General features: G+C 53.1%; 1 protein-coding gene across 2 annotated transcripts in view; it reads left to right on the plus strand.

The window, feature by feature from the left end:
• LOC147084862 (myosin-10-like) overlaps positions 1-22,005 on the plus strand; it is a 117,523-nt gene that overhangs the window by 44,674 nt on the left and 50,844 nt on the right. For both annotated transcript variants that reach the window (XM_085979570.1, XM_085979571.1), the window contains 6 exons: positions 6,649-6,763; positions 11,607-11,800; positions 12,693-12,814; positions 13,598-13,667; positions 17,859-18,019; positions 19,179-19,287. In XM_085979570.1, the coding sequence (XP_085835696.1) occupies positions 6,649-6,763; positions 11,607-11,800; positions 12,693-12,814; positions 13,598-13,667; positions 17,859-18,019; positions 19,179-19,287 (771 nt within the window). The remainder of the gene's footprint in view (positions 1-6,648; positions 6,764-11,606; positions 11,801-12,692; positions 12,815-13,597; positions 13,668-17,858; positions 18,020-19,178; positions 19,288-22,005) is intronic.

Consider the following 22,005-nt stretch of genomic DNA (forward strand, 5'->3'; position numbering starts at 1 on the left):
CAGCGGACAAACTGAACCGGGTGGAAGCGGTTTTGGTGAGGGCGTTGAGAGGGGCAGCAATGGTGGCGAAGTTCCTGATGAATCTCCGATAGAAATGAGCAAACCCCAAGAAACGTTGCACCTGTTTGAGAGAGAGGTGGGTGGTGGCCAATCTCGGACAGCTTGGGTCTTGCCAGGGTCCATTTGGATGTTGCCACTGGAGATGATGAAGCCCAGGAATGAAACCGTGGAAACGTGAAACTCACACTTCTCAGCCTTGACAAACTAGAGGTTGTTAAGCAGACATTGCAGGACTTGCTTTACATGCTGGACATGATCGTGAAGAGTTTTGGAGAAAATGAGAATGTCATCCAGGTAGACAAAGACAAAGCGATTCAGCATGTCTCGGAGGACGTCGTTGATGAGCGCCTGGAACACAGCAGGGGCGTTGGTCAATCCAAAGGGCATGACCAGGTTCTCATAGTGCCCAGTAGGTGTGTTGAATGCCGTTTTCCACTCGTCCCCTTCGCGGACGCGGATGAGGTTGTAGGCGTTGCGGAGATCCAATTTTGTGAAGACTGTGGCTCCCTGTAGTAGCTCGAAGGCCGTCGACATGAGCGGAAGAGGATAATGGTTCTTTATAGTAATCTTGTTAAGGCCACGGTAGTCGATGCAGGGGCGAAGACCTCCATCTTTCTTACTCAAAGAAAAAACCGGCACCAGCAGGAGAGGTGGACAGACGGATGAAGCCAGCGGCGAGGGCGTCACGGACGTAATCCTCCATGGCGGCGGTCTCTGGAGCAGAAAGAGAAGATCCTACCCCTAGGTGGGCATGTCCCAGGCAGGAGGTCAATGGCACAGTCATATGGCCTATGAGGGGGAAGTGATGTGGCTCGAACCTTACTAAAAACCTCTCTTAAATCCTCATACTCGGGAGGCACTCGGGACAATTCAGAGTGCGATGGGGACTCCTGGGGCTGGGAAGGAGACTTGGAGCGAAGACAGGTGGTGTGGCAGGCGGAGCCCCATTCCGTAAGCCGGCCGGCGGCCCAATCCATGCGTGGATTATGGCAGGCCAATCAAGGGTAACGCAGAACTAATGGAAACTCGGGAGCGTGGATAAGGGAGAATTGGATGGTCTCGAAATGTTGTCCTTCCACGCCCAAACACAGGGGGGCAGTAAGATGGTGAATAGTTCCGGAGCCCAGGGGTCTTCCATCCAGGGCGATAACAGTGAGGGGGTGATCTGGATGGGTCAGGGGAATCTTGAGCTGTTTAGCTAAACCCAGATCCATGAAGTTACCATCGGCCCCAGAATCCACCAGGGCCTTAAGATCATGTTGTTGATTGCCCCAGAAAAGGGAGGATGCCAGCAGGACCCTAGAAACAGTGGGACCGGGAGGGACGGCTACGCTCATCTCAGGTCCCTCCGTCCTGGACGAGCCCTGGCTTTTCCCACCAACTCTGGACAAGAAGAGCGAAAGTGACCCGGTTCCCCACAATAGAGGCAAGATCCCTCTCTCATTTGGCGATCACGTTCAGGCTGCGAGAGACGAGCTGCTCCGAACTGCATGGGCTCCTCTGGAGCAGTCAAAAATGGACTCGGGATGGCTCGGAGGCTCTCGGATGGCTTCGAAGCGGGGAAGGCACTCGTTTCCGGAAGTGGGGTGAAAAAGGAGCGGCGTTCTCTTCGCCTCTCACGGAGACGATTATCCACTTGAATGGACATATCAAATGTAAGAAATCACAACACCAGGTTATAGTCCAACAGCTTTATTTGAAATCACAAGCTTTCAGAGCGCTGCTCCTTCGTCAGGTGAAGTGGAGAGATGCATAAAAACACAGCTTATATAGTCAGAGAATAATGTCAGATGTTTACAGGTAATCTTTCTAACTGCCATTTATCACACCTCGGCAGAGAGATAATCACAGCAATCAAAGGTGTAAATGGTGTCCAAACAGGTCAGTCAGGAAAACATTACATCAAAGAACAATGAGGTGGGGTCACAAGGGGTTTTCCTTGATTTTCTGACTGACCTGTTTGGACACCATTTACACCTTTGATTGCTGTGATTATCTCTCTGCCGAGGCGTGATAAATGGCAGTTAGAAAGATTACCTGTAAACATCTGACATTATTCTCCGACTATATAAGCTGTGTTTTTATGCATCTCTCCACTTCACCTGACGAAGGAGCAGCGCTCCGAAAGCTTGTGATTTCAAATAAAGCTGTTGGACTACAACCTGGTGTTGTGTGATTTCTTACATTTGTCCACCCCAGTCCAACACCGGCATCTCCACACCAGGACATATCAAAGAGAGACTCCGAATCTCTGGAAGCCAGTTCATCCTTGATTTCATCCATGAGACCGTGGTGAAAAGTGGCGATGAGCGCCTCCGAATTCCATTGGCTCTCCGCCGCAAGAGTGCGAAACTCAATGGCGAAGTCCGCAACGCTACGAGCCCCCTGGCGAAGCCGAAGCAGTTTGTTAGATGCCTCTCTCCCACTGACAGGATGATCAAAGACCTTTCTCATTTCCTCAGTGAAAGGTTGGTAGTTTGAACATGCCGGAGTTTGCTGTTCCCAGACGGCCGTAGCCCAGGTAAGTGCTTTGCCGGTGAGTAGCGAAACGATGTAGGCTACTCGGGAACGGTCACTGGGAAACAATGAACCTTGCAGCTCAAAAGCCAGGGAACACTGGGTTAGAAAGCCTCGACATCCTCCCGGGTTACCGTCATAGCGCTCGGGTGCAGGTAATCGGGGTTCTTACAGAGGGGGAAGCAAATCCGGAGGAGCGGGTAACGGTGCTGGAGTAGCTTGGGTCGCCTGACTCTGGCTTTGATGAAAAGCAATGACGAGGGCCTCCAGCTGTTTCTGGCTTCGGGAGAACGACGTGACGAAGCACCACAGTTCATCCAGGATCAGTTGCAGATGTTCAAAGACTCGTCGTGGCCATTGGTCCCTCTCTGCTGGGTCCATGTTTGGCTCAGTCTTGCTGTGACGAGTGGCACTGGGTGAACCCAACTGCAGGAAGGCAAACTGAGGCAGAGGTTAGGTTGCATAAACAAAGGTAGACTTTACTAGAAACAAACAAAATAACAACAGCACAGATACAGGCTAGCAGGCCGGCAAGAGGATCACAAGGCAGTGTGAAACTCAAGACTGAGTACCAGACATAAAACTAAGCACCACTTAAATAGCAGGCATATAACCAGGCACAGGTGAGTACGATTAGGAAGAAAGAAGGAAACAATTAAGAGTTCATGGTGCCCCCTGGTGGCGAGGCGAGGCAGAACCTGGGTCATTCCTGACATATACTCTAGGACTCGAGCTCCATAATCCAGGCCCACACTCCCCGGTGCCAGTACTGAGGGAGTGCTACACTGTCGGAGGTAGATGTATAAACTCTAGGACTCGAGCCCCATAATCCAGGCCCACACTCCTGGTGCCGGTACTGAGGGAGCGCTGCACTGTCGGAGGTAGATGTATATACTCTAGGACTCGAGCCCCATAATCCAGGCCCACACTCCTCGGTGCCAGTACTGAGGGAGCGCTGCACTGTCGGAGGTAGATGTATATACTCTAGGACTCGAGCTCCATAATCCAGGCCCACACTCCCCGGTGCCAGTACTGAGGGAGCGCTGCACTGTCGGAGGTAGATGTATATACTCTAGGACTCGAGCTCCATAATCCAGGCCCACACTCCCCGGTGCCAGTACTGAGGGAGCGCTGCACTGTCGGAGGTAGATGTATATACTCTAGGACTCGAGCCCAATAATCCAGGCCCACACTCCCCGGTGCCAGTACTGAGGGAGCGCTGCACTGTCGGAGGTAGATGTATATACTCTAGGACTCGAGCCCCATAATCCAGGCCCACACTCCCCGGTGCCAGTACTGAGGGAGCGCTGCACTGTCGGAGGTAGATGTATATACTCTAGGACTCGAGCCCCATAATCCAGGCCCACACTCCCCGGTGCCAGTACTGAGGGAGCGCTGCACTGTCGGAGGTAGATGTATATACTCTAGGACTCGAGGCCCATAATCCAGGCCCACACACCCCGGTGCCAGTACTGAGGGAGCGCTGCACTGTCGGAGGTAGATGTATATACTCTAGGACTCGAGCCCCATAATCCAGGCCCACACTCCCCGGTGCCAGTACTGAGGGAGCGCTGCACTGTCGGAGGTAGATGTATATACTCTAGGACTCGAGCTCCATAATCCAGGCCCACACTCCCCGGTGCCAGTACTGAGGGAGCGCTGCACTGTCGGAGGTAGATGTATATACTCTAGGACTCGAGCTCCATAATCCAGGCCCACACTCCCCGGTGCCAGTACTGAGGGAGCGCTGCACTGTCGGAGGTGCCGTCTTTCAGATGAGACGTTAAACCGAGGCCCCCGTCTGCTCTCTCAGGTGGACGTGAAAGATCCCACGGCCACTATTGGAAGAAGAGCAGGGGGAAGTTCTCCCCGGTGTCCTGGGGCCAATATTTATCCCTCAATCAGCATGATTAAAACCGATGATCTGGTCATTATCACATTGCTGTTTGTGGGAGCTTGCTGTGCGCAAATTGGCTGCCGCGTTTCCTACATTATAACAGTGACCACACTTCGAAATTGGCTGTGAAGCACTTTGGGACGTCCTGAAGTGGTGAAAAGTGCAATAAAACTAAGATCGTGGCCGATCTAACCGCCTTGGCCCCATATCCCTCGATACCCTGACCCAAAAAAAGTCTATCGATCTCCGTTTTGAAAGCTCCAATTGACCCCCAGCCTCCACAGCTCTTTGGGGAGAGAGTTCCAGGTTTCCACCACCCTTTGTGTGAAGAACTGATTCCTGACATCACCCCTGAACGGCCTGGCTCTAATTTTAAGGTTCTGCCCCCCCACCCTTGTTCTGGACTCCCCCCACCAGAGGAAACAGTTTCTCTCTCTCTCTCCACCCTATCGAGTCCCTTTAATCATCTTCAACACCCTCGATCAGATCACCCCTTAATCTTCCACACTCCATGGGAACACAAGCCCAGTCTGTGCCACCTGTCCTCGGAATCTAACCCTTTTAGCCCCCGGTATCAGTCTGGTGAATCTGCAATGCTCCCCCTACACGGCCAGTGTATCCGTCCTGAGGTGCGGGGCCCGGAACTGAACAGATCGGGCAAGATCATCTCTGTCTCCGTTTAAACAACAACAACTTCTATTTATCCCACGCCTCTAACGTAGTAAAACGTCCCAGGGCGCTTCACAGGAGCGATTATCAAAGAAAATCTGACCCCGAGCCACATGCGGAGATATTAGGACAGGTGACCAAAAGCTGGGTCAAAGAGGTCGGTTTTAAGGAGCGTCTTAAAGGAGGAGAGAGAGGCGGAGAGGTTTAGGGAGGGAATTCCAGAGCTCAGGGCCCCAGGCAGCTGAAGGCACGGCCGCCAATGGTGGAGCGATGGAAATCGGGGATGCTCAAGAGGCCAGAATTGGAGGAGCGCAGAGATCTCGGAGGGTTGTAGGGGCTGGAGGAGGTTACAGAGATAGGGAGGGGGCGAGGGGCCATGGAGGGATTTGAACAGGAGGATGAGAATTGTAGGGGCTGGAGGAGGTTACAGAGATAGGGAGGGGGCGAGGGGCCATGGAGGGATTTGAACAGGAGGATGAGAATTGTAGGGGCTGGAGGAGGTTACAGAGATAGGGAAGGGGCGAGGGCCATGGAGGGATTTGAACAGGAGGATGAGAATTGTAGGGCTGGAGGAAGTTACAGAGATGGGGATGGACGAGGCCCTGGAGGGCTTTGAAAACAAGGATGAGAATGGAGGCGGTGCTGAACCGGGAGCCAATGTAGGTCAGCGAGGGGTGATGGGTGAACGGGACTTGGTGTGAGTTAGGACACGGGTTGCGAGATTTGGATCACCTCAAGTTTGCGTCGGGTAGAACGTGGTAGGCCGGCCAGGAGAGCGTTGGGATAGTCAAGTCTAGAGGTGACAAAGTCAGGGATGTGTGTCACGCCCCATCCCCCCCTCTCTCAATGTAAACAGCATGGTGTGTCACGTCCCTCTCTGTGTAAAAAGCAGTGTCACGCCTTTCTATGTAAACAACACGGTGTGTCACGTCTCTATGTAAACAGCACAGTGTGTCATGCCTCTATGTAAACGCACGGTGTGTCACGCCTGTATGTAAACAGCATGGTGTGTCACGCCACTATGTAAACAGCACGGTGTGTCACGCCACTATGTAAACAGCACGGTGTGCCTCGCCTCTCTCTATGTAAACAGCATGGTGTGTCACGCCTCAATCTCTATGTAAACGCACGGTGTGTCACGCCTGTATGTAAACAGCATGGTGTGTCACGCCACTATGTAAACAGCACGGTGTGTCACGCCACTATGTAAACAGCACGGTGTGCCTCGCCTCTCTCTATGTAAACAGCATGGTGTGTCACGCCTCAATCTCTATGTAAATAGCACGGTGTGTCACGCCGCTATGTAAACAGCACGGTGTGTCACGCCTCTCTCTATGTAAACAGCACGGTGTGTCACGCCTCTCTATGTAAACAGCACGGTGTGTCACGCCTCTCTATGTAAACAGCACGGTGTGTCACGCCTCTCTATGTAAACAGCACGGTGTGTCACACCTCTCTATGTAAACAGTACGGTGTGTCACGCCTCTCTCTCTTTCTCTCTACAGGTAGACTACAAGGCAGACGAGTGGCTCATGAAGAACATGGACCCCCTGAATGACAATGTGGCCACTCTGCTCCACCAGTCCACTGACCGTTTTGTGGCCGAGCTCTGGAAAGACGGTAAGGACAGTTCCCGCCGTTCCGGAAACCCCCGGTCATTTCAGCCCCGCTTTGTGTGTTTCTTGATCCGATTTTTCCCCGCTTCTTCACCCGTGCCCTCGTGTTGTGAGGTGTGGCTGATCCAGACGTTGAACTTTTCAGTGATCCCAGACGCTACTTCTCCCAATAGCGCTCTCCGTCCTCGCTCCCACTGCCGCACGCTGGCTGTTGAAGAGGAGCCTCGGTGACATGTTCCTCTCTCACTATCCCTTGTCTCTATCTCCCTGTATCTGTCTCTCGCTCTCTCTCTGTCTCTCGCTCTCTCTCTGTCGCTATCCCTCTCTGTCTGTCTCTGTCCGTATCTCTTTCTGTCGGTCCACCTCTGTCTCTCTCTCTCGTCTCTCTCTCACTCTATCTCTGTCTCTGTCTCTCTCTCTGTCTCTCCCTCTTTCTGTCTCCCACACTCTGTCTCTCTCTCGCTGGCTCTCTCTCTTGCTGGCTCTCTCTCGCTGTCTCTCTCTCGCTGTCTCTCTCTCTCGCTGGCTCTCTCTCTTGCTGGCTCTCTCTCGCTGTCTCTCTCTCGCTGGCTCTCTCGCTGTCTCTCTCGCTGTCTCTCTCTGTCTCGCTGTCTCTCTCGCTCTCGCTGGCTCTCTCTCTTGCTGGCTCTCTCTCGCTGGCTCTCTCGCTGTCTCTCTCTCTCGCTGTCTCTCTCTGTCTCGCTGTCTCTCTCGCTCTCGCTGGCTCTCTATTGTTCTCGCTGTGTCTCGCTCTTGCTGGCTCTCTCGCTCTCGCTGGCTCTCTCACTCTCGCTGTCTCTCTCTCTCGCTCTCTCTCTCGCTGTCTCTCTCTCTCTCGCTGGCTCTCTGTCTGACTCTCCCTCGCTGTCAGTCTCTCTCCTCCCCACCACCCCACCCCCACCTCCAGATGCACACTTTCTAAATACAGAGCCCCCACCCCGCAGCCCATGGGAGAGAGGACAGATAAGATTACATTTTGGTAAGAAAATAAGGTCACATATTACTTGGAAAATAAGAATCTAAATGGGGTAGAGGAGCAGAGGGATCTGGGAGTACAAATACACAAATCACTAAATGTAGCGACGCAGGTTAGTACGGCCATAAAAAAACAAACCAGGCACTGGGGTTCATTTCTAGAGGGATAGAATTCAAAAACAGAGAAGTTATGTTAAACATGCATCAAACCTTGGTTAGACCACACTTGGAGCACTGTGCACAGTCCCAGTCTCCATATACCTTGGTTAGACAACACCTGGAGCACTGTGCACAGTCCTGGTCTCCATATACCTTGGTTAGACCACACTTGGAGCACTGTGCACAGTCCCAGTCTCCATATACCTTGGTTAGACCACACTTGGAGCACTGTGCACAGTTCTGGTCTCCATATACCTTGGTTAGACCACACCTGGAGCACTGTGCACAGTCCCAGTCTCCATATACCTTGGTTAGACCACACTTGGAGCACTGTGCACAGTTCTGGTCTCCATATACCTTGGTTAGACCTCACTTGGAGCACTGTTCACAGTCCTGGTCTCCATATACCTTGGTTAGACCTCACTTGGAGCACTGTGCGCAGTTCTGGTCTCCATATACCTTGGTTAGACCACACTTGGAGCACTGTGCACAGTCCTGGTCTCCATATACCTTGGTTAGACCACACTTGGAGCACTGTGCACAGTCCTGGTCTCCATATACCTTGGTTAGACCACACTTGGAGCACTGTGCACAGTCCTGGTCTCCATATACCTTGGTTAGACCGCACTTGGAGCACTGTGCACAGTCCTGGTCTCCATATACCTTGGTTAGACCACACTTGGAGCACTGTGCACAGTTCTGGTCTCCATATACCTTGGTTAGACCACACTTGGAGCACTGTGCACAGTTCTGGTCTCCATATACCTTGGTTAGATCACACTTGGAGCACTGTGCACAGTTCCGGTTTCCATATACCTTGGTTAGACCACACTTGGAGCATTGTGCACAGTTCTGGTCTCCATATACCTTGGTTAGACCACACTTGGAGCACTGTGCACAGTTCTGGTCTCTATATCCCTTGGTTAGACCACACTTGGAGCACTGTGCACAGTTCTGGTCTCCATATACCTTGGTTAGACAACACCTGGAGCACTGTGCACAGTCCTGGTCTCCATATACCTTGGTTAGACCACACTTGGAGCACTGTGCACAGTCCCAGTCTCCATATACCTTGGTTAGACCACACTTGGAGCACTGTGCACAGTTCTGGTCTCCATATACCTTGGTTAGACCACACCTGGCGCACTGTGCACAGTCCCAGTCTCCATATACCTTGGTTAGACCACACTTGGAGCACTGTGCACAGTTCTGGTCTCCATATACCTTGGTTAGACCACACTTGGAGCACTGTGCACAGTTCTGGTCTCCATATACCTTGGTTAGACCTCACTTGGAGCACTGTTCACAATCCTGGTCTCCATATACCTTGGTTAGACCTCACTTGGAGCACTGTGCGCAGTTCTAGTCTCCATATACCTTGGTTAGACCACACTTGGAGCACTGTGCACAGTCCTGGTCTCCATATACCTTGGTTAGACCACACTTGGAGCACTGTGCACAGTCCTGGTCTCCATATACCTTGGTTAGACCACACTTGGAGCACTGTGCACAGTCCTGGTCTCCATATACCTTGGTTAGACCGCACTTGGAGCACTGTGCACAGCTCTGGTCTCCATATACCTTGGTTAGACCACACTTGGAGCACTGTGCACAGTTCTGGTCTCCATATACCTTGGTTAGATCACACTTGGAGCACTGTGCACAGTTCCGGTTTCCATATACCTTGGTTAGACCACACTTGGAGCATTGTGCACAGTTCTGGTCTCCATATACCTTGGTTAGACCACACTTGGAGCACTGTGCACAGTTCTGGTCTCTATATCCCTTGGTTAGACCACACTTGGAGCACTGTGCACAGTTCTGGTCTCCATATACCTTGTTTAGACCACACTTGGAGCACTGTGCACAGTTCTGGTCTCCATATACCTTGGTTAGACCTCACTTGGAGCACTGTGCACAGTTCTGGTCTCCATATACCTTGGTTAGACCACACTTGGAGCACTGTGCACAGTTCTGGTCTCCATATACCTTGGTTAGACCACACTTGGAGCACTGTGCACAGTTCTGGTCTCCATATACCTTGGTTAGACCACACTTGGAGCACTGCACAGTTCTGGTCTCCATATAACTTGGTTAGACCACACTTGGAGCACAGTGCACAGTTCTGGTCTCCATATACCTTGGTTAGACCACACTTGGAGCACTGTGCACAGTTCTGGTCTCCATATACCTTGGTTAGACCACACTTGGAGCACTGCGCACAGTTCTGGCCTCCATATACCTTGGTTAGACCACACTTGTAGCACTGTGCACAGTTCTGGTCTCCATATAACTTGGTTAGACCACACTTGGAGCACTGTGCATAGTTCTGGTCTCCATATACCTTGGTTAGACCACACTTGGAGCACTGCGGACAGTTCTGGCCTCCATATACCTTGGTTAGACCACACTTGGAGCACTGTGCACAGTTCTGGTCTCCATATAACTTGGTTAGACCACACTTGGAGCACTGTGCACAGTTCTGGTCTACATATACCTTGGTTAGACCACACTTGGAGCACTGTGCACAGTTCTGGTCTCCATATACCTTGGTTAGATCACACTTGGAGCACTGTGCACAGTTCTGGTCTCCATATACCTGGGTTAGACCACACTTTCAGCACCGTGCACAGTTCTGGTCTCCATATACCTGGGTTAGACTACAAGGCTACGGACCAAGTGCTGGAAAATGGGATTAGAATAGACAGGGCTTGATGGCCGGCGCGGACACGATGGGCCGAAGGGCCTCTCTCTGTGCGGTATAACTCTGACTCTATAGGGGGGGCTCTCACTCACTGTACCTTAATACTCAGAACAGAGGGGCACTCACTCACTATACCTTAATACTCAGAACAGAGGGGCATTCACTCACTGTACCTTAATACTCAGAACAGAGGGGCACTCACTCGCTGTACCTTAATACTCAGAACAGAGGGGCACTCACTCACTGTACCTTAATACTCAGAACAGAGGGGCACTCACTCACTGTACCTTAATACTCAGAACAGAGGGGCATTCACTCGCTGTACCTTAATACTCAGAACAGAGGGGCACTCACTCGCTGTACCTTAATACTCAGAACAGAGGGGCACTCACTGGAGCTTAATACTCAGAACAGAGGGGCACTCACTCACTGTACCTTAATACTCAGAACAGAGGGGCACTCACTCACTGTACCTTAATACTCAGAACAGAGGGGCACACACTCACTGTACCGTAATACTCAGAACAGAGGGGCACTCACTCACTGTACCTTAATACTCAGAACAGAGGGGCACTCACTCACTGTACCTTAATACTCAGAACAGAGGGGCACTCACTCACTGTACCTTAATACTCAGAACAGAGGGGCACTCACTCACTGTACCTTAATACTCAGAACAGAGGGGCACTCACTCACTGTACCTTAATACTCAGAACAGAGGGGCACACACTCACTGTACCGTAATACTCAGAACAGAGGGGCACTCACTCACTGTACCTTAATACTCAGAACAGAGGGGCACTCACTCACTGTACCTTAATACTCAGAACAGAGGGGCACTCACTCACTGTACCTTAATACTCAGAACAGAGGGGCACTCACTCACTGTACCTTAATACTCAGAACAGAGGGGCACTCGCTCAGTTGGGCCGATTGGCCTGTTTTCTGTGCTGTGCGTTCTATGTAATTCTCTCTCTCTCTCTTTCTCTCCCTCTCTCCCCCTCCGCAGTTGACCGGATAGTGGGCTTGGACCAGGTGTCCGGCATGAACGAGATGACCTTCGGCTCCTCGTACAAGACCAAGAAGGGGATGTTCCGCACGGTGGGGCAGCTCTACAAGGAGTCGCTGTCCAAGCTGATGGCCACGCTGCGCAACACCAACCCCAACTTTGTCCGCTGTATCATTCCCAACCACGAGAAGAGGGTGAGGATCGGGGGGGGGGCGCCGGTGGCGGGGGGAGGAGGGCGACCAATATTCCCCTTAAGCTGCAGGCCGCTCACCGGCCTTACAATGGGACAAAACAAATTTGAATGGGACGCACCGCCCGTCAAAGAAAAGATTTGCATCTCGCCCGCGCCTTTCACCAGCTCAGGACGTCCCAAAGCGCCTCATAGCCAATGAAGTCGTTTTTTTCGAAGTGGGGTCGCTTTTGTTATGTGGGAACCGCGGCAGCCAATTTGCGCACAGCAAACTCCCACAAACAGCAATGTGATAACGACCAGATCGTCTTTTTTTTAGTGATGTTGGTCGAGGGATGACGTAATAAAACTCACGACGCACTCGGTGCGAGTATAAAGCAAGGCTTTAATCAACTTGTTTCAAAACATGGCGGTCTAGTTGTCCTTCACTAGTTCCTGTCTTACAAAATGTCCCTGGGCAAGCTGGGCCCACGCCCGAGTATTTATACTCCTTGGACGCCGCCACCAGCTGGCTGTCCAGTGTTATTTCATGAGTCTTTCTTCATGGATCATAAGATTCATAACAAGGGATAAATATTGGGCCCAGAACACCGGGGAGAACTCCGCCCACCCTGCTCTTCTTCCAATAGTGGCCGTGGGATCTTTCACGTCCACCTGAGAGGGCAGACGGGGGCCTCGGTTTAACGTCTCATCCGAGAGAAGCTCGGGGTGTGGGGGGGAGTGGGGTGGGGGCAGCGGTCAGACTTGGGAGATGGTTTTGGCTTCGATGGGACGGTGAGGGCGCGCGCGGGGGAGATGGGTTAGGGGACTGCACTCTCTCGCGTCCTCTGGTGGGGCGTTGTGTGCCTGTTCCGGGCCAGTGGTAACCTCTTCTCTGTCTCCCTCCCCCCACACAGGCCGGGAAGCTGGAACCTCACCTGGTCCTGGACCAGTTGCGTTGTAACGGCGTGCTGGAGGGGATCCGCATCTGTCGGCAAGGCTTCCCCAACCGCATTGTCTTCCAGGAGTTCCGCCAGCGGTGAGAAGGCGCGGGAGAGGGGGGGTGTAATGGGGGAGGGGGGAGAGAGTGGGATGTAATGGGGGAGGGGGAGGGGTGGGGTGCAACGGGGAGGAGGGAGAGGGCGGGGTTCAATGGGAGTGGGTGTAATGGGGGAGGGGCTGGAGGGGAGAGGGGGGTGTAATGAGGGGAGGGGGTGTAACGGGGAGATGGGCTGGTCCCAAACATTAAAAAAAAAACAGCTTTAGCGCTCTCCCTCGCTCCCTTTCCCTCTCTCTCTCTTCCCGTCTCTCTCTCTCGCTCGGTCTCTCTCTCTCGCTCAGTCTCTCTGTCTCCCTCTGTCTCTCTCTCTCTCGCTCGGTCTCTCTGTCTCTCTCTCTCTCCATGTCTCTCTCTCCTCCCCGTCTCTCTCTCTCTCCCCGTCTCTCTCTCTCTCTCCCCGTCTCTCTCTCCTCCCCGTCTCTCTCTCTCCTCCCCGTCTCTCTCTCTCCTCCCCGTCTCTCTCTCTCCCCGTCTCTCTCTCTCTCTCTCCCCGTCTCTCTCTCCTCCCCGTCTCTCTCTCTCTCTCCCCGTCTCTCTCTCTCTCCTCCCCGTCTCTCTCTCTCTCCTCCCCGTCTCTCTCTCTCCTCCCCGTCTCTCTCTCTCTCTCTCCCCGTCTCTCTCTCTCTCTCCCCGTCTCTCTCCTCCCCCCTCTCTCTGTCCCTCTGTCTCCTCTCCACCCCCGCCCCCCCCCGCAGCCCGCATGGCGTGCCTCTGTCTCTCTGTGACCCACGAGGTTTTACTCCTTGCTCTTTCCCTGTCCAGGTACGAGATCCTCACGCCGAATGCCATTCCCAAGGGATTCATGGACGGGAAGCAGGCCTGTGAACTCATGGTAAGCCACAATGGCCGGCCCCTTGCATGGGCACGGGAGAAGGCTGTCGCATGTGCGGCGCCTCCTCCCCTCTCGCCAGACGTCCTGCGTTTAGTGTAGAGCAGACGCCTGGGGAGACGTCTTGCGGTGGGGGGCGGGGGTCAGGGGGCAGACGGTTGTTGAGACAGCAACGTTAATTCTGTTTGTGCGGTTTAAAGGGACGTGGGTGTCCTTGTACACCAGTCACTGAAAGCAAACGTGCAGGTAGGAAGGCAAATGGTGTGTTGGCCTTCGTTGCAAGAGGATTTGAGTACAGGAGCAAGGATGTCTTACTACAGTTATACAGGGCCTTGGTGAGACCACACCTGGAGTACTGTGTGCAGTTTTGGTCTCCTTACCTAAGAAAGGATAGACTTGGCATAGAGGGAGTGCAGCGAAGGTTCACCAGACTGATTCCTGGGATGGCAGGACTGTCGTATGAGGAGAGATTGGGGTCGACTAGGCCTGTATTCACTAGAGTTTAGAAGAATGAGAGGGGGATCTCATTGAAACGTATAAAATTCTGACAGGTCTAGACAGACTGGATGCAGGGAGGATGTTTCCCCTGGCTGGGGGGTCTAGAACGAAGGGTCACAGTCTCAGGATACGGGGTAGGACATTTAGGACTGAGATGAGGAGAAATTTCTTCACTCAGAGGGTGGTGAACCTGTGGAATTCTCTACCACAGAAGGCTGTGGAGGCCAAGTCACTGAATATATTTAAGACGGAGATAGATAGATTTCTAGACACAAAAGGCGTCAAGGGGTATGGGGAGAGAGCGGGAATATGGTATTGAGATAGAGGATCAGCCATGATCATATTGAATGGCGGAGCAGGCTCGAAGGGCCGAATGGCCGACTCCTGCTCCTATTTTTCGATGAATAAGTGAATCAGGAGATTGAAGGGATAATTACAGTCCTAGCCCTTTTGGGCTATCCCAGATCAGGCCTATTCCCCAGACGTTCACCCTCAACTTAAGTTAGAGATAGCCGAATTCCATAAGACACTTAAATGGGTCTAAAGGGCCAGGCTATCTCTCCCTAAAGGAAAGGAACGACTGAAGATGTTACCATCCTCCGAATAGTACTTTTAATAAGTTGAACTAGACTGTAACCTTCCGGATATTGTGAGGGTGCGGGATACTCCCCCAGAATTCTGCAACTCCTTACAAAAGAGTGTACAGAATTTGTGGGTTTGCGAGTCGATACAGAATTACTCTTTGAGACCATTCTAAAAATACAGGAAACTGTCGACTTACCGGCACCTAAATAACCGGAAATCTCGGTTAACCGGCAAAATTCAGGAGTAGGTTCAGGTAAGTTTTACTTCCTATTAGTGGCCATTCCTGGATCGGTGGCCGTGTAACCGGGGTTCCTGCACCTGTTGCTAAGCAACAGGGACGCTTGCTCTGTGTATCCGGGGTTCCTGCACATGTTGCTAAGCAACAGGGACGCTTGCTCTGTGTATCCGGGGTTCCTGCACATGTTGCTAAGCAACAGGGACGCTTGCTCTGTGTACCCGGGGTTCCTGCACATGTTGCTAAGCAACAGGGAAGCCTGGATTTGTTGCTGTGCACGGAGCTCTCGTACCTTTTAAACTATACCTCTCTGTAATCCGGACTTTTTGATAAACCGGCACCACGTCGGTGCCGGATATAAAAAAGAGTTTCCTGTAGATAGTTTTATTTAAGAGCCGTACTGGAGGAGCAGAAGATAGGAGCAGCAGGAGGCCCATTCAGCCCCCTCGAGCCTGTTACACAGGAACAGGAGGAGGCCCATTCAGCCCCTCGAGCCTGTTACACAGGACCAGGAGGAGATCCATTCAGCCCCTCGAACCTGTTACACAGGAACAGGAGGAGGCCCATTCAGCCCCTCGAGCCTGTTACACAGGAACAGGAGGAGGTCCATTCAGCCCCCTCGAGCCTGTTACACAGGAACAGGAGGAGGCCCATTCAGCCCCTCGAGCCTGTTACACAGGAACAGGAGGAGGCCCATTCAGCCCCCTCGAGCCTGTTACACAGGAACAGGAGGAGGCCCATTCAGCCCCTCGAACCTGTTACACAGGAACAGGAGGAGGCCCATTCAGCCCCTCGAGCCTGTTACACAGGAACAGGAGGAGGCCCATTCAGCCCCCTCGAGCCTGTTACACAGGAACAGGAGGAGGCCCATTCAGCCCCTCGAGCCTGTTACACAGGAACAGGAGGAGGTCCATTCAGCCCCCTCGAGCCTGTTACACAGGAACAGGAGGAGGCCCATTCAGCCCCTCGAGCCTGTTACACAGGAACAGGAGGAGGCCCATTCAGCCCCCTCGAGCCTGTTACACAGGAACAGGAGGAGGCCCATTCAGCCCCTCGAGCCTGTTACACAGGAACAGGAGGAGGCCCATTCAGCCCCTCGAGCCTGTTACACAGGAACAGGAGGAGGCCCATTCAGCCCCCTCGAGCCTGTTACACAGGAACAGGAGGAGGCCCATTCAGCCCCCTCGAGCCTGTTACACAGGAACAGGAGGAGGCCCATTCAGCCCCTCGAGCCTGTTACACAGGAACAGGAGGAGGCCCATTCAGCCCCCTCGAGCCTGTTACACAGGAACAGGAGGAGGCCCATTCAGCCCCTCGAGCCTGTTACACAGGAACAGGAGGAGGCCCATTCAGCCCCCTCGAGCCTGTTACACAGGAACAGCAGGAGGCCCATTCAGCCCCCTCGAGCCTGTTACACAGGAACAGGAGGAGGCCCATTCAGCCCCTCGAGCCTGTTACACAGGAACAGGAGGAGGCCCATTCAGCCCCTCGAGCCTGTTACACAGGAACAGGAGGAGGCCCATTCAGCCCCCTCAAGCCTGTTACACAGGGACAGGAGGAGGCCCATTCAGCCCCCTCGAGCCTGTTACACAGGAGCAGCAGGAGGCCCATTCAGCCCCTCGAGCCTGTTACACAGGAACAGGAGGAGGCCCATTCAGCCCCCTCGAGCCTGTTACACAGGAGCAGGAGGAGGTCCATTCAGTCCCTCGAGCCTGTTACACAGGAGCAGCAGGAGGCCCATTCAGCCCCCTCGAGCCTGTTACACAGGAACAGGAGGAGGCCCATTCAGCCCCTCGAGCCTGTTACACAGGAACAGGTGGAGGCCCATTCAGCCCCCTCGAGCCTGTTACACAGGAACAGGAGGAGGCCATTCAGCCCCTCGAACCTGTTCCGCCATTCAGTGAGATCATGGGCTGATCTGCGACCTAACTCCATCGACCCGCCTTTGGCTCCATATCCCTTAATATCTTTGGTAGGACATTTAGGGACTGAGATGAGGAGAAATTTCTTCACTCAGACGGCGGTGAACCTGTGGAATTCTCTACCACAGAAGGCTGTGGAGGCCAAGTCACTGAATATATTTGAGAAGGAGATAGATTTCTAGACACAAAAGGCATCAAGGGGTATGGGGAGAGAGCGGGAATATGGTATTGAGATAGAGGATCAGCCATGATCATATTGAATGGCGGAGCAGGCTCGAAGGGCCGAATGGCCGACTCCTGCTCCTATTTTTCTACGAGTAAAGAAATCTTACTGCAGTTATACAGGGCCTTGGTGAGACCACACCTGGAGTACTGTGTGCAGTTTTGGTCTCCTTACCCAAGGAAAGATCTACTTGCCCATAGAGGGAGTGCAGCGAAGGTTCACCAGACTGATTCCTGGGATGGCAGGACTGTCGTATGAGGAGAGATTGGGTCGACTAGGCCTGCGTTCACTAGAGTTTAGAAGAATGAGAGGGGGGGTCTCATGGAAACGTATAAAATTCTGACAGGGCTAGACAGACTGGATGCAGGGAGGATGTTTCCCCTGGCTGGGGGGGTCTAGAACGAGGGGTCACACAGTCTCAGGATACGGGGTAGGACATTTAGGACTGAGATGAGGAGAAATTTCTTCACTCAGAGGGCGGTGAACCTGTGGAATTCTCTACCACAGAAGGCTGTGGAGGCCAAGTCACTGAATATATTTGAGAAGGAGATAGATTTCTAGACACAAAAGGCATCAAGGGGTATGGGGAGAGAGCGGGAATATGGTATTGAGATAGAGGATCAGCCATGATCATATTGAATGACGGAGCAGGCTCGAATGGCCGACTCCTGCTCCTATTTTCCTAGGTTTCTATGTTTATGTTCGCTCTCTCTCTCATTCTCTGCGTTCAGATCCGGGCCCTGGAGCTGGACTACAACCTCTTCCGTATCGGCCAGAGCAAGATCTTCTTCCGAGCCGGCGTGCTGGCCCACCTGGAGGAAGAGCGCGACCTCAAGATCACCGACATCATCATCCTCTTCCAGGCTGCCGCCCGCGGTTACCTGGCGCGCAAGTAGGTGTTCCGCCCAGGGCCTGTCGGGCAGCCTGTTCCCTATCGGAGGGGGATTAACCCTCTCACCCACCTCTCCCCATTTACACTCAGACACCGGGGCAGCCTGTTCCCTATCGGAGGGGATTAACCCTCTCACCCACCTCTCCCCATTTACACTCAGACACCGGGGCAGCCTGTTCCTTATCGGAGGGGGATTAACCCTCTCACCCACCTCTCCCCATTTACACTCAGACACCGGGGCAGCCTGTTCCCTATCGGAGGGGGATTAACCCTCTCACCCACCACTCCCCATTTACACTCAGACACCGGGGCAGCCTATTCCCTATCGGAAGGAGATTAACCCTCTCACCCACCTCTCCCCATTTACACTCAGACACCGGGGCAGCCTGTTCCCTATCGGAGGGGATTAACCCTCTCACCCACCTCTCCCCATTTACACTCCGACACCGGGGCAGCCTGTTCCCTATCGGAGGGGGATTAACCCTCTCACCCACCTCTCCCCATTTACACTCAGACACCGGGGCAGCCTGTTCCCTATCGGAGGGGATTAACCCTCTCGCCCACCTCTCCCCATTTACACTCAGACACCGGGGCAGTCTGTTCCCTATCGGAGGGGGATTAACCCTCTCACCCACCTCTCCCCATTTACACTCAGACACCGGGGCAGCCTGTTCCCTATCGGAAGGAGATTAACCCTCTCACCCACCTCTCCCCATTTACACTCAGACACCGGGGCAGCCTGTTCCCTATCGGAGGGGATTAACCCTCTCGCCCACCTCTCCCCATTTACACTCAGACACCGGGGCAGCCTGTTCCCCATCGGAGGGGGATTAACCCTCTCGCCCACAATTTCCCAGAGGCATATTTTCCACACTGGTTGCCAGTGTGCGACAGAAATGAACGAATTATTTGTCTGTTTTGATACCAACCAATTGGCGCGGAGAACAATAAAAATATTGCCCCCGTTCCCTCCCTCCCTCCGCTCGGTGTCCTCCCCACCCAACACGATCGGGAATCGGTGTTCAAGGCTTTTGAGCGGATTTAACATTCCTTCGATTGACCCATTGTTACCCCGCCCCCCACCCTCGCCGATCTTGTCGCCCCGCCACCCCCCCCGCCGATCTTCTCCGCCACTCAATCTTCTCCCCTCTCTCCCCAGGGCCTTCAACAAGAGGCAGCAACAGCTCAGCGCGCTCAAGGTGCTACAGAGGAACTGTGCGGCCTATCTCAAACTCCGCCACTGGCAATGGTGGCGTCTCTTCACCAAGGTAAGTCATGAGAACATCAGGAGTAGGAGTGGGCCATTCGGCCCCTCGAGCCTGCTCCGCCATTCAATAAGATCGTGGCTGATCTTCGACCTCAACTCCTCTTTCCCCGCCTGATCCCCATATCCCTTAATATCCAAAAATCTATCGATCGCAGCCTTGAATACACTCAACGACTGAGCCTCCACAGCCCTCTGGGGCAGAGAATTCCAAAGATTCACCGCCCTCTGAGTGAAGAAATTCCTCCTCATCTGTCATAGAGTTATACCGCACAGAAAGAGGCCCTTCGGCCCACCGTATCGTCGCCGGCCATCAAGCCCTGTCTATTCTAATACGATAGCAGAGTGAGAGACAGCTGCCATGTGGGAGAGAGGAAAAAAAAGACAAAGTCACGAACCAAAAGTGTGGATAAAAAATATAATAGGGGCCTTCCAGGTGAAACAGCGATTTACTTGTACTTCTCGCAATCTAGTATACTGTATTCGCTGCTCACGATGCGGTCTCCTCTACATTGGGGAGACCGAACGCAGATTGGGCGACCGCTTTGCGGAACACCTCCGTTCAGTCCGTAAGGGGGTGACCCCGAGCTTCCGGTGGCCTGACACTTTAATTCACCGCTCCATTCCCGCTCGGACCTCACCGTCCTCGGGCTCTTGCATTGTTCCACGGAAGCTCAGCGTAAGCTCGAGGAACAGCACCTCATCTTCCGATGAGGCACTTTACAGCCTTCAGGACTCAGCATAGAGTTCAAAAATTTCAGACCATAACCTCGGCCCCTGTTACATTATAATAATGGCCCCTCCCCCATTTCCCAGCCCCCCCAAAACTGCCTTTTGTTTCATTTCCGGCCTTTTCTCTCAGTCCTGACGAAGGGTTTCGACCCGAAACGTTGAGTCTGTTTCTCTCTCTCCACGGATGTTGCCTGGCCTGCTGAGTTTATCCAGCATTTTCTGTTGTTATTCCTGTCTATTCTAATCCCATTTTCCAGCACTCGGTCCGTAGCCTTGTATGCTATGGCGTTTCAAGTGCTCATCTAAATGCTTCTTGAATGTTGTGAGGGTTCCTGCCTCTACCACCCTTTCAGGCAGTGAGTTCCAGATTCCAACCATCCTCTGGGTGAAAAAGTTTTTCCTCAAATCCCCTCTAAACCTCCCGCCCCTTACCTTGAAACTATGCCCCCTGGTTATTGACCCCTCTACTAAGGGGAAAAGTTCCTTTCTATCCACCCTATCTATGCCCCTCATCATTTTGTACACCTCAATCAGGTCCCCCCCTCAGCCTTCTCTGCTCTAAGGAAAACAACCCCAGCCTGTCCAGTCTCTCTTCATAGCTGAAGCGCTCCAGCCCAGCTAACATCCTGGTGAATCTCCTCTGCACCCTCTCCAATGCAATCACATCCTTCCTATAGTGTGGCGGCCAGAACTGCACACAGTATTCCAGCTGTGGCCTAACTAGCGTTTTGCACAGCTCCATCATAACCTCCCTGCTCTTATATTCTAGGCCTAAATGGCCGACCCGTTATCCTGAGACTGTGACCCCTGGTTCTAGACTCCCCAACCAGGGGGAAACACCCTCCCTGCATCTACCCTGTCAAGCCCTGTAAGAATCTTGTATGTTTCAATGCGATCACCTCTCATTCTTCTAAACTCTAGAGAATATAGGCCTAGTCTACTCAATCTCTCCTCATAGGACAAGCCCCCCAATCCCAGGAACCAGTCCCTCTATGGCAAGTATATCTTTCCTTCAGTAAGGAGACCAAAACTGTACCCAGTTATAAGTGTGTCTCTGAACAAGTGTGAGGGATTACGTGTTGGTAAGAAAAATAAGGAGGTCACAGACTACAAGAATGGAAATGGGGTCGAGGAGCAAAGGGATTGGGATATAAAAATTCCAATTAAATTGTTTTTTAAATTCATTCACGGGGTGTGGGCGTCGCTGGCAAGGCCCAGCATTTATTGCCCATCCCTAGTTGCCCCGTGAGAAGGTGGTGGTGAGCCGCCTTCTTGAACCGCTGCAGTCCGTGTGGTGAAGGTGCTCCCACAGTGCTGTTAGGGAGGGAGTTCCAGGATTTGGACCCAGCGACGATGAAGGAACAGCCGATATATTTCCAAGTCAGGATGGTGTGTGTGACTTGGAGGGGAACTTGGAGGTGGCGGTGTTCCCGTGCGCCTGCTGCCCTCGTCCTTCTAGGTGGAAGAGGCTGCGGGTTTGGGAGGTGCTGCCGAAGAAGCCTTGGCGAGTGTTTATATCCCTCCATGGCCCCTCACCGCCTCCCTATCTCTGTAACCTCCTCCAGCCCTACAATTCTCATCCTCCTGTTCAAATCCCTCCATGGCCCTCGCACCCCTCCCTATCTCTGTAACCTCCTCCAGCCCCTACAATTCTCATCCTCCTGTTCAAATCCCTCCATGGCCCCTCGCCCCCTCCCTATCTCTGTAACCTCCTCCAGCCCTACAATTCTCATCCTCCTGTTCAAATCCCTCCATGGCCCCTCGCCCCCTCCCTATCTCTGTAACCTCCTCCAGCCCTACAATTCTCATCCTCCTGTTCAAATCCCACCATGGCCCTCGCACCCCTCCCTATCTCTGTAACCTCCTCCAGCCCCTACAATTCTCAGCCTCCTGTTCAAATCCCTCCATGGCCCCTCGCCCCCTCCCTATCTCTGTAACCTCCTCCAGCCCCTACAATTCTCATCCTCCTGTTCAAATCCCTCCATGGCCC

This window comes from Somniosus microcephalus, unplaced genomic scaffold (genome assembly GCF_052327205.1).
Source record: "Somniosus microcephalus isolate GS21.2 unplaced genomic scaffold, FLI_Smic_1.0 unresolved_chr9, whole genome shotgun sequence".
Taxonomy (NCBI): Eukaryota; Metazoa; Chordata; class Chondrichthyes; order Squaliformes; family Somniosidae; genus Somniosus; species Somniosus microcephalus.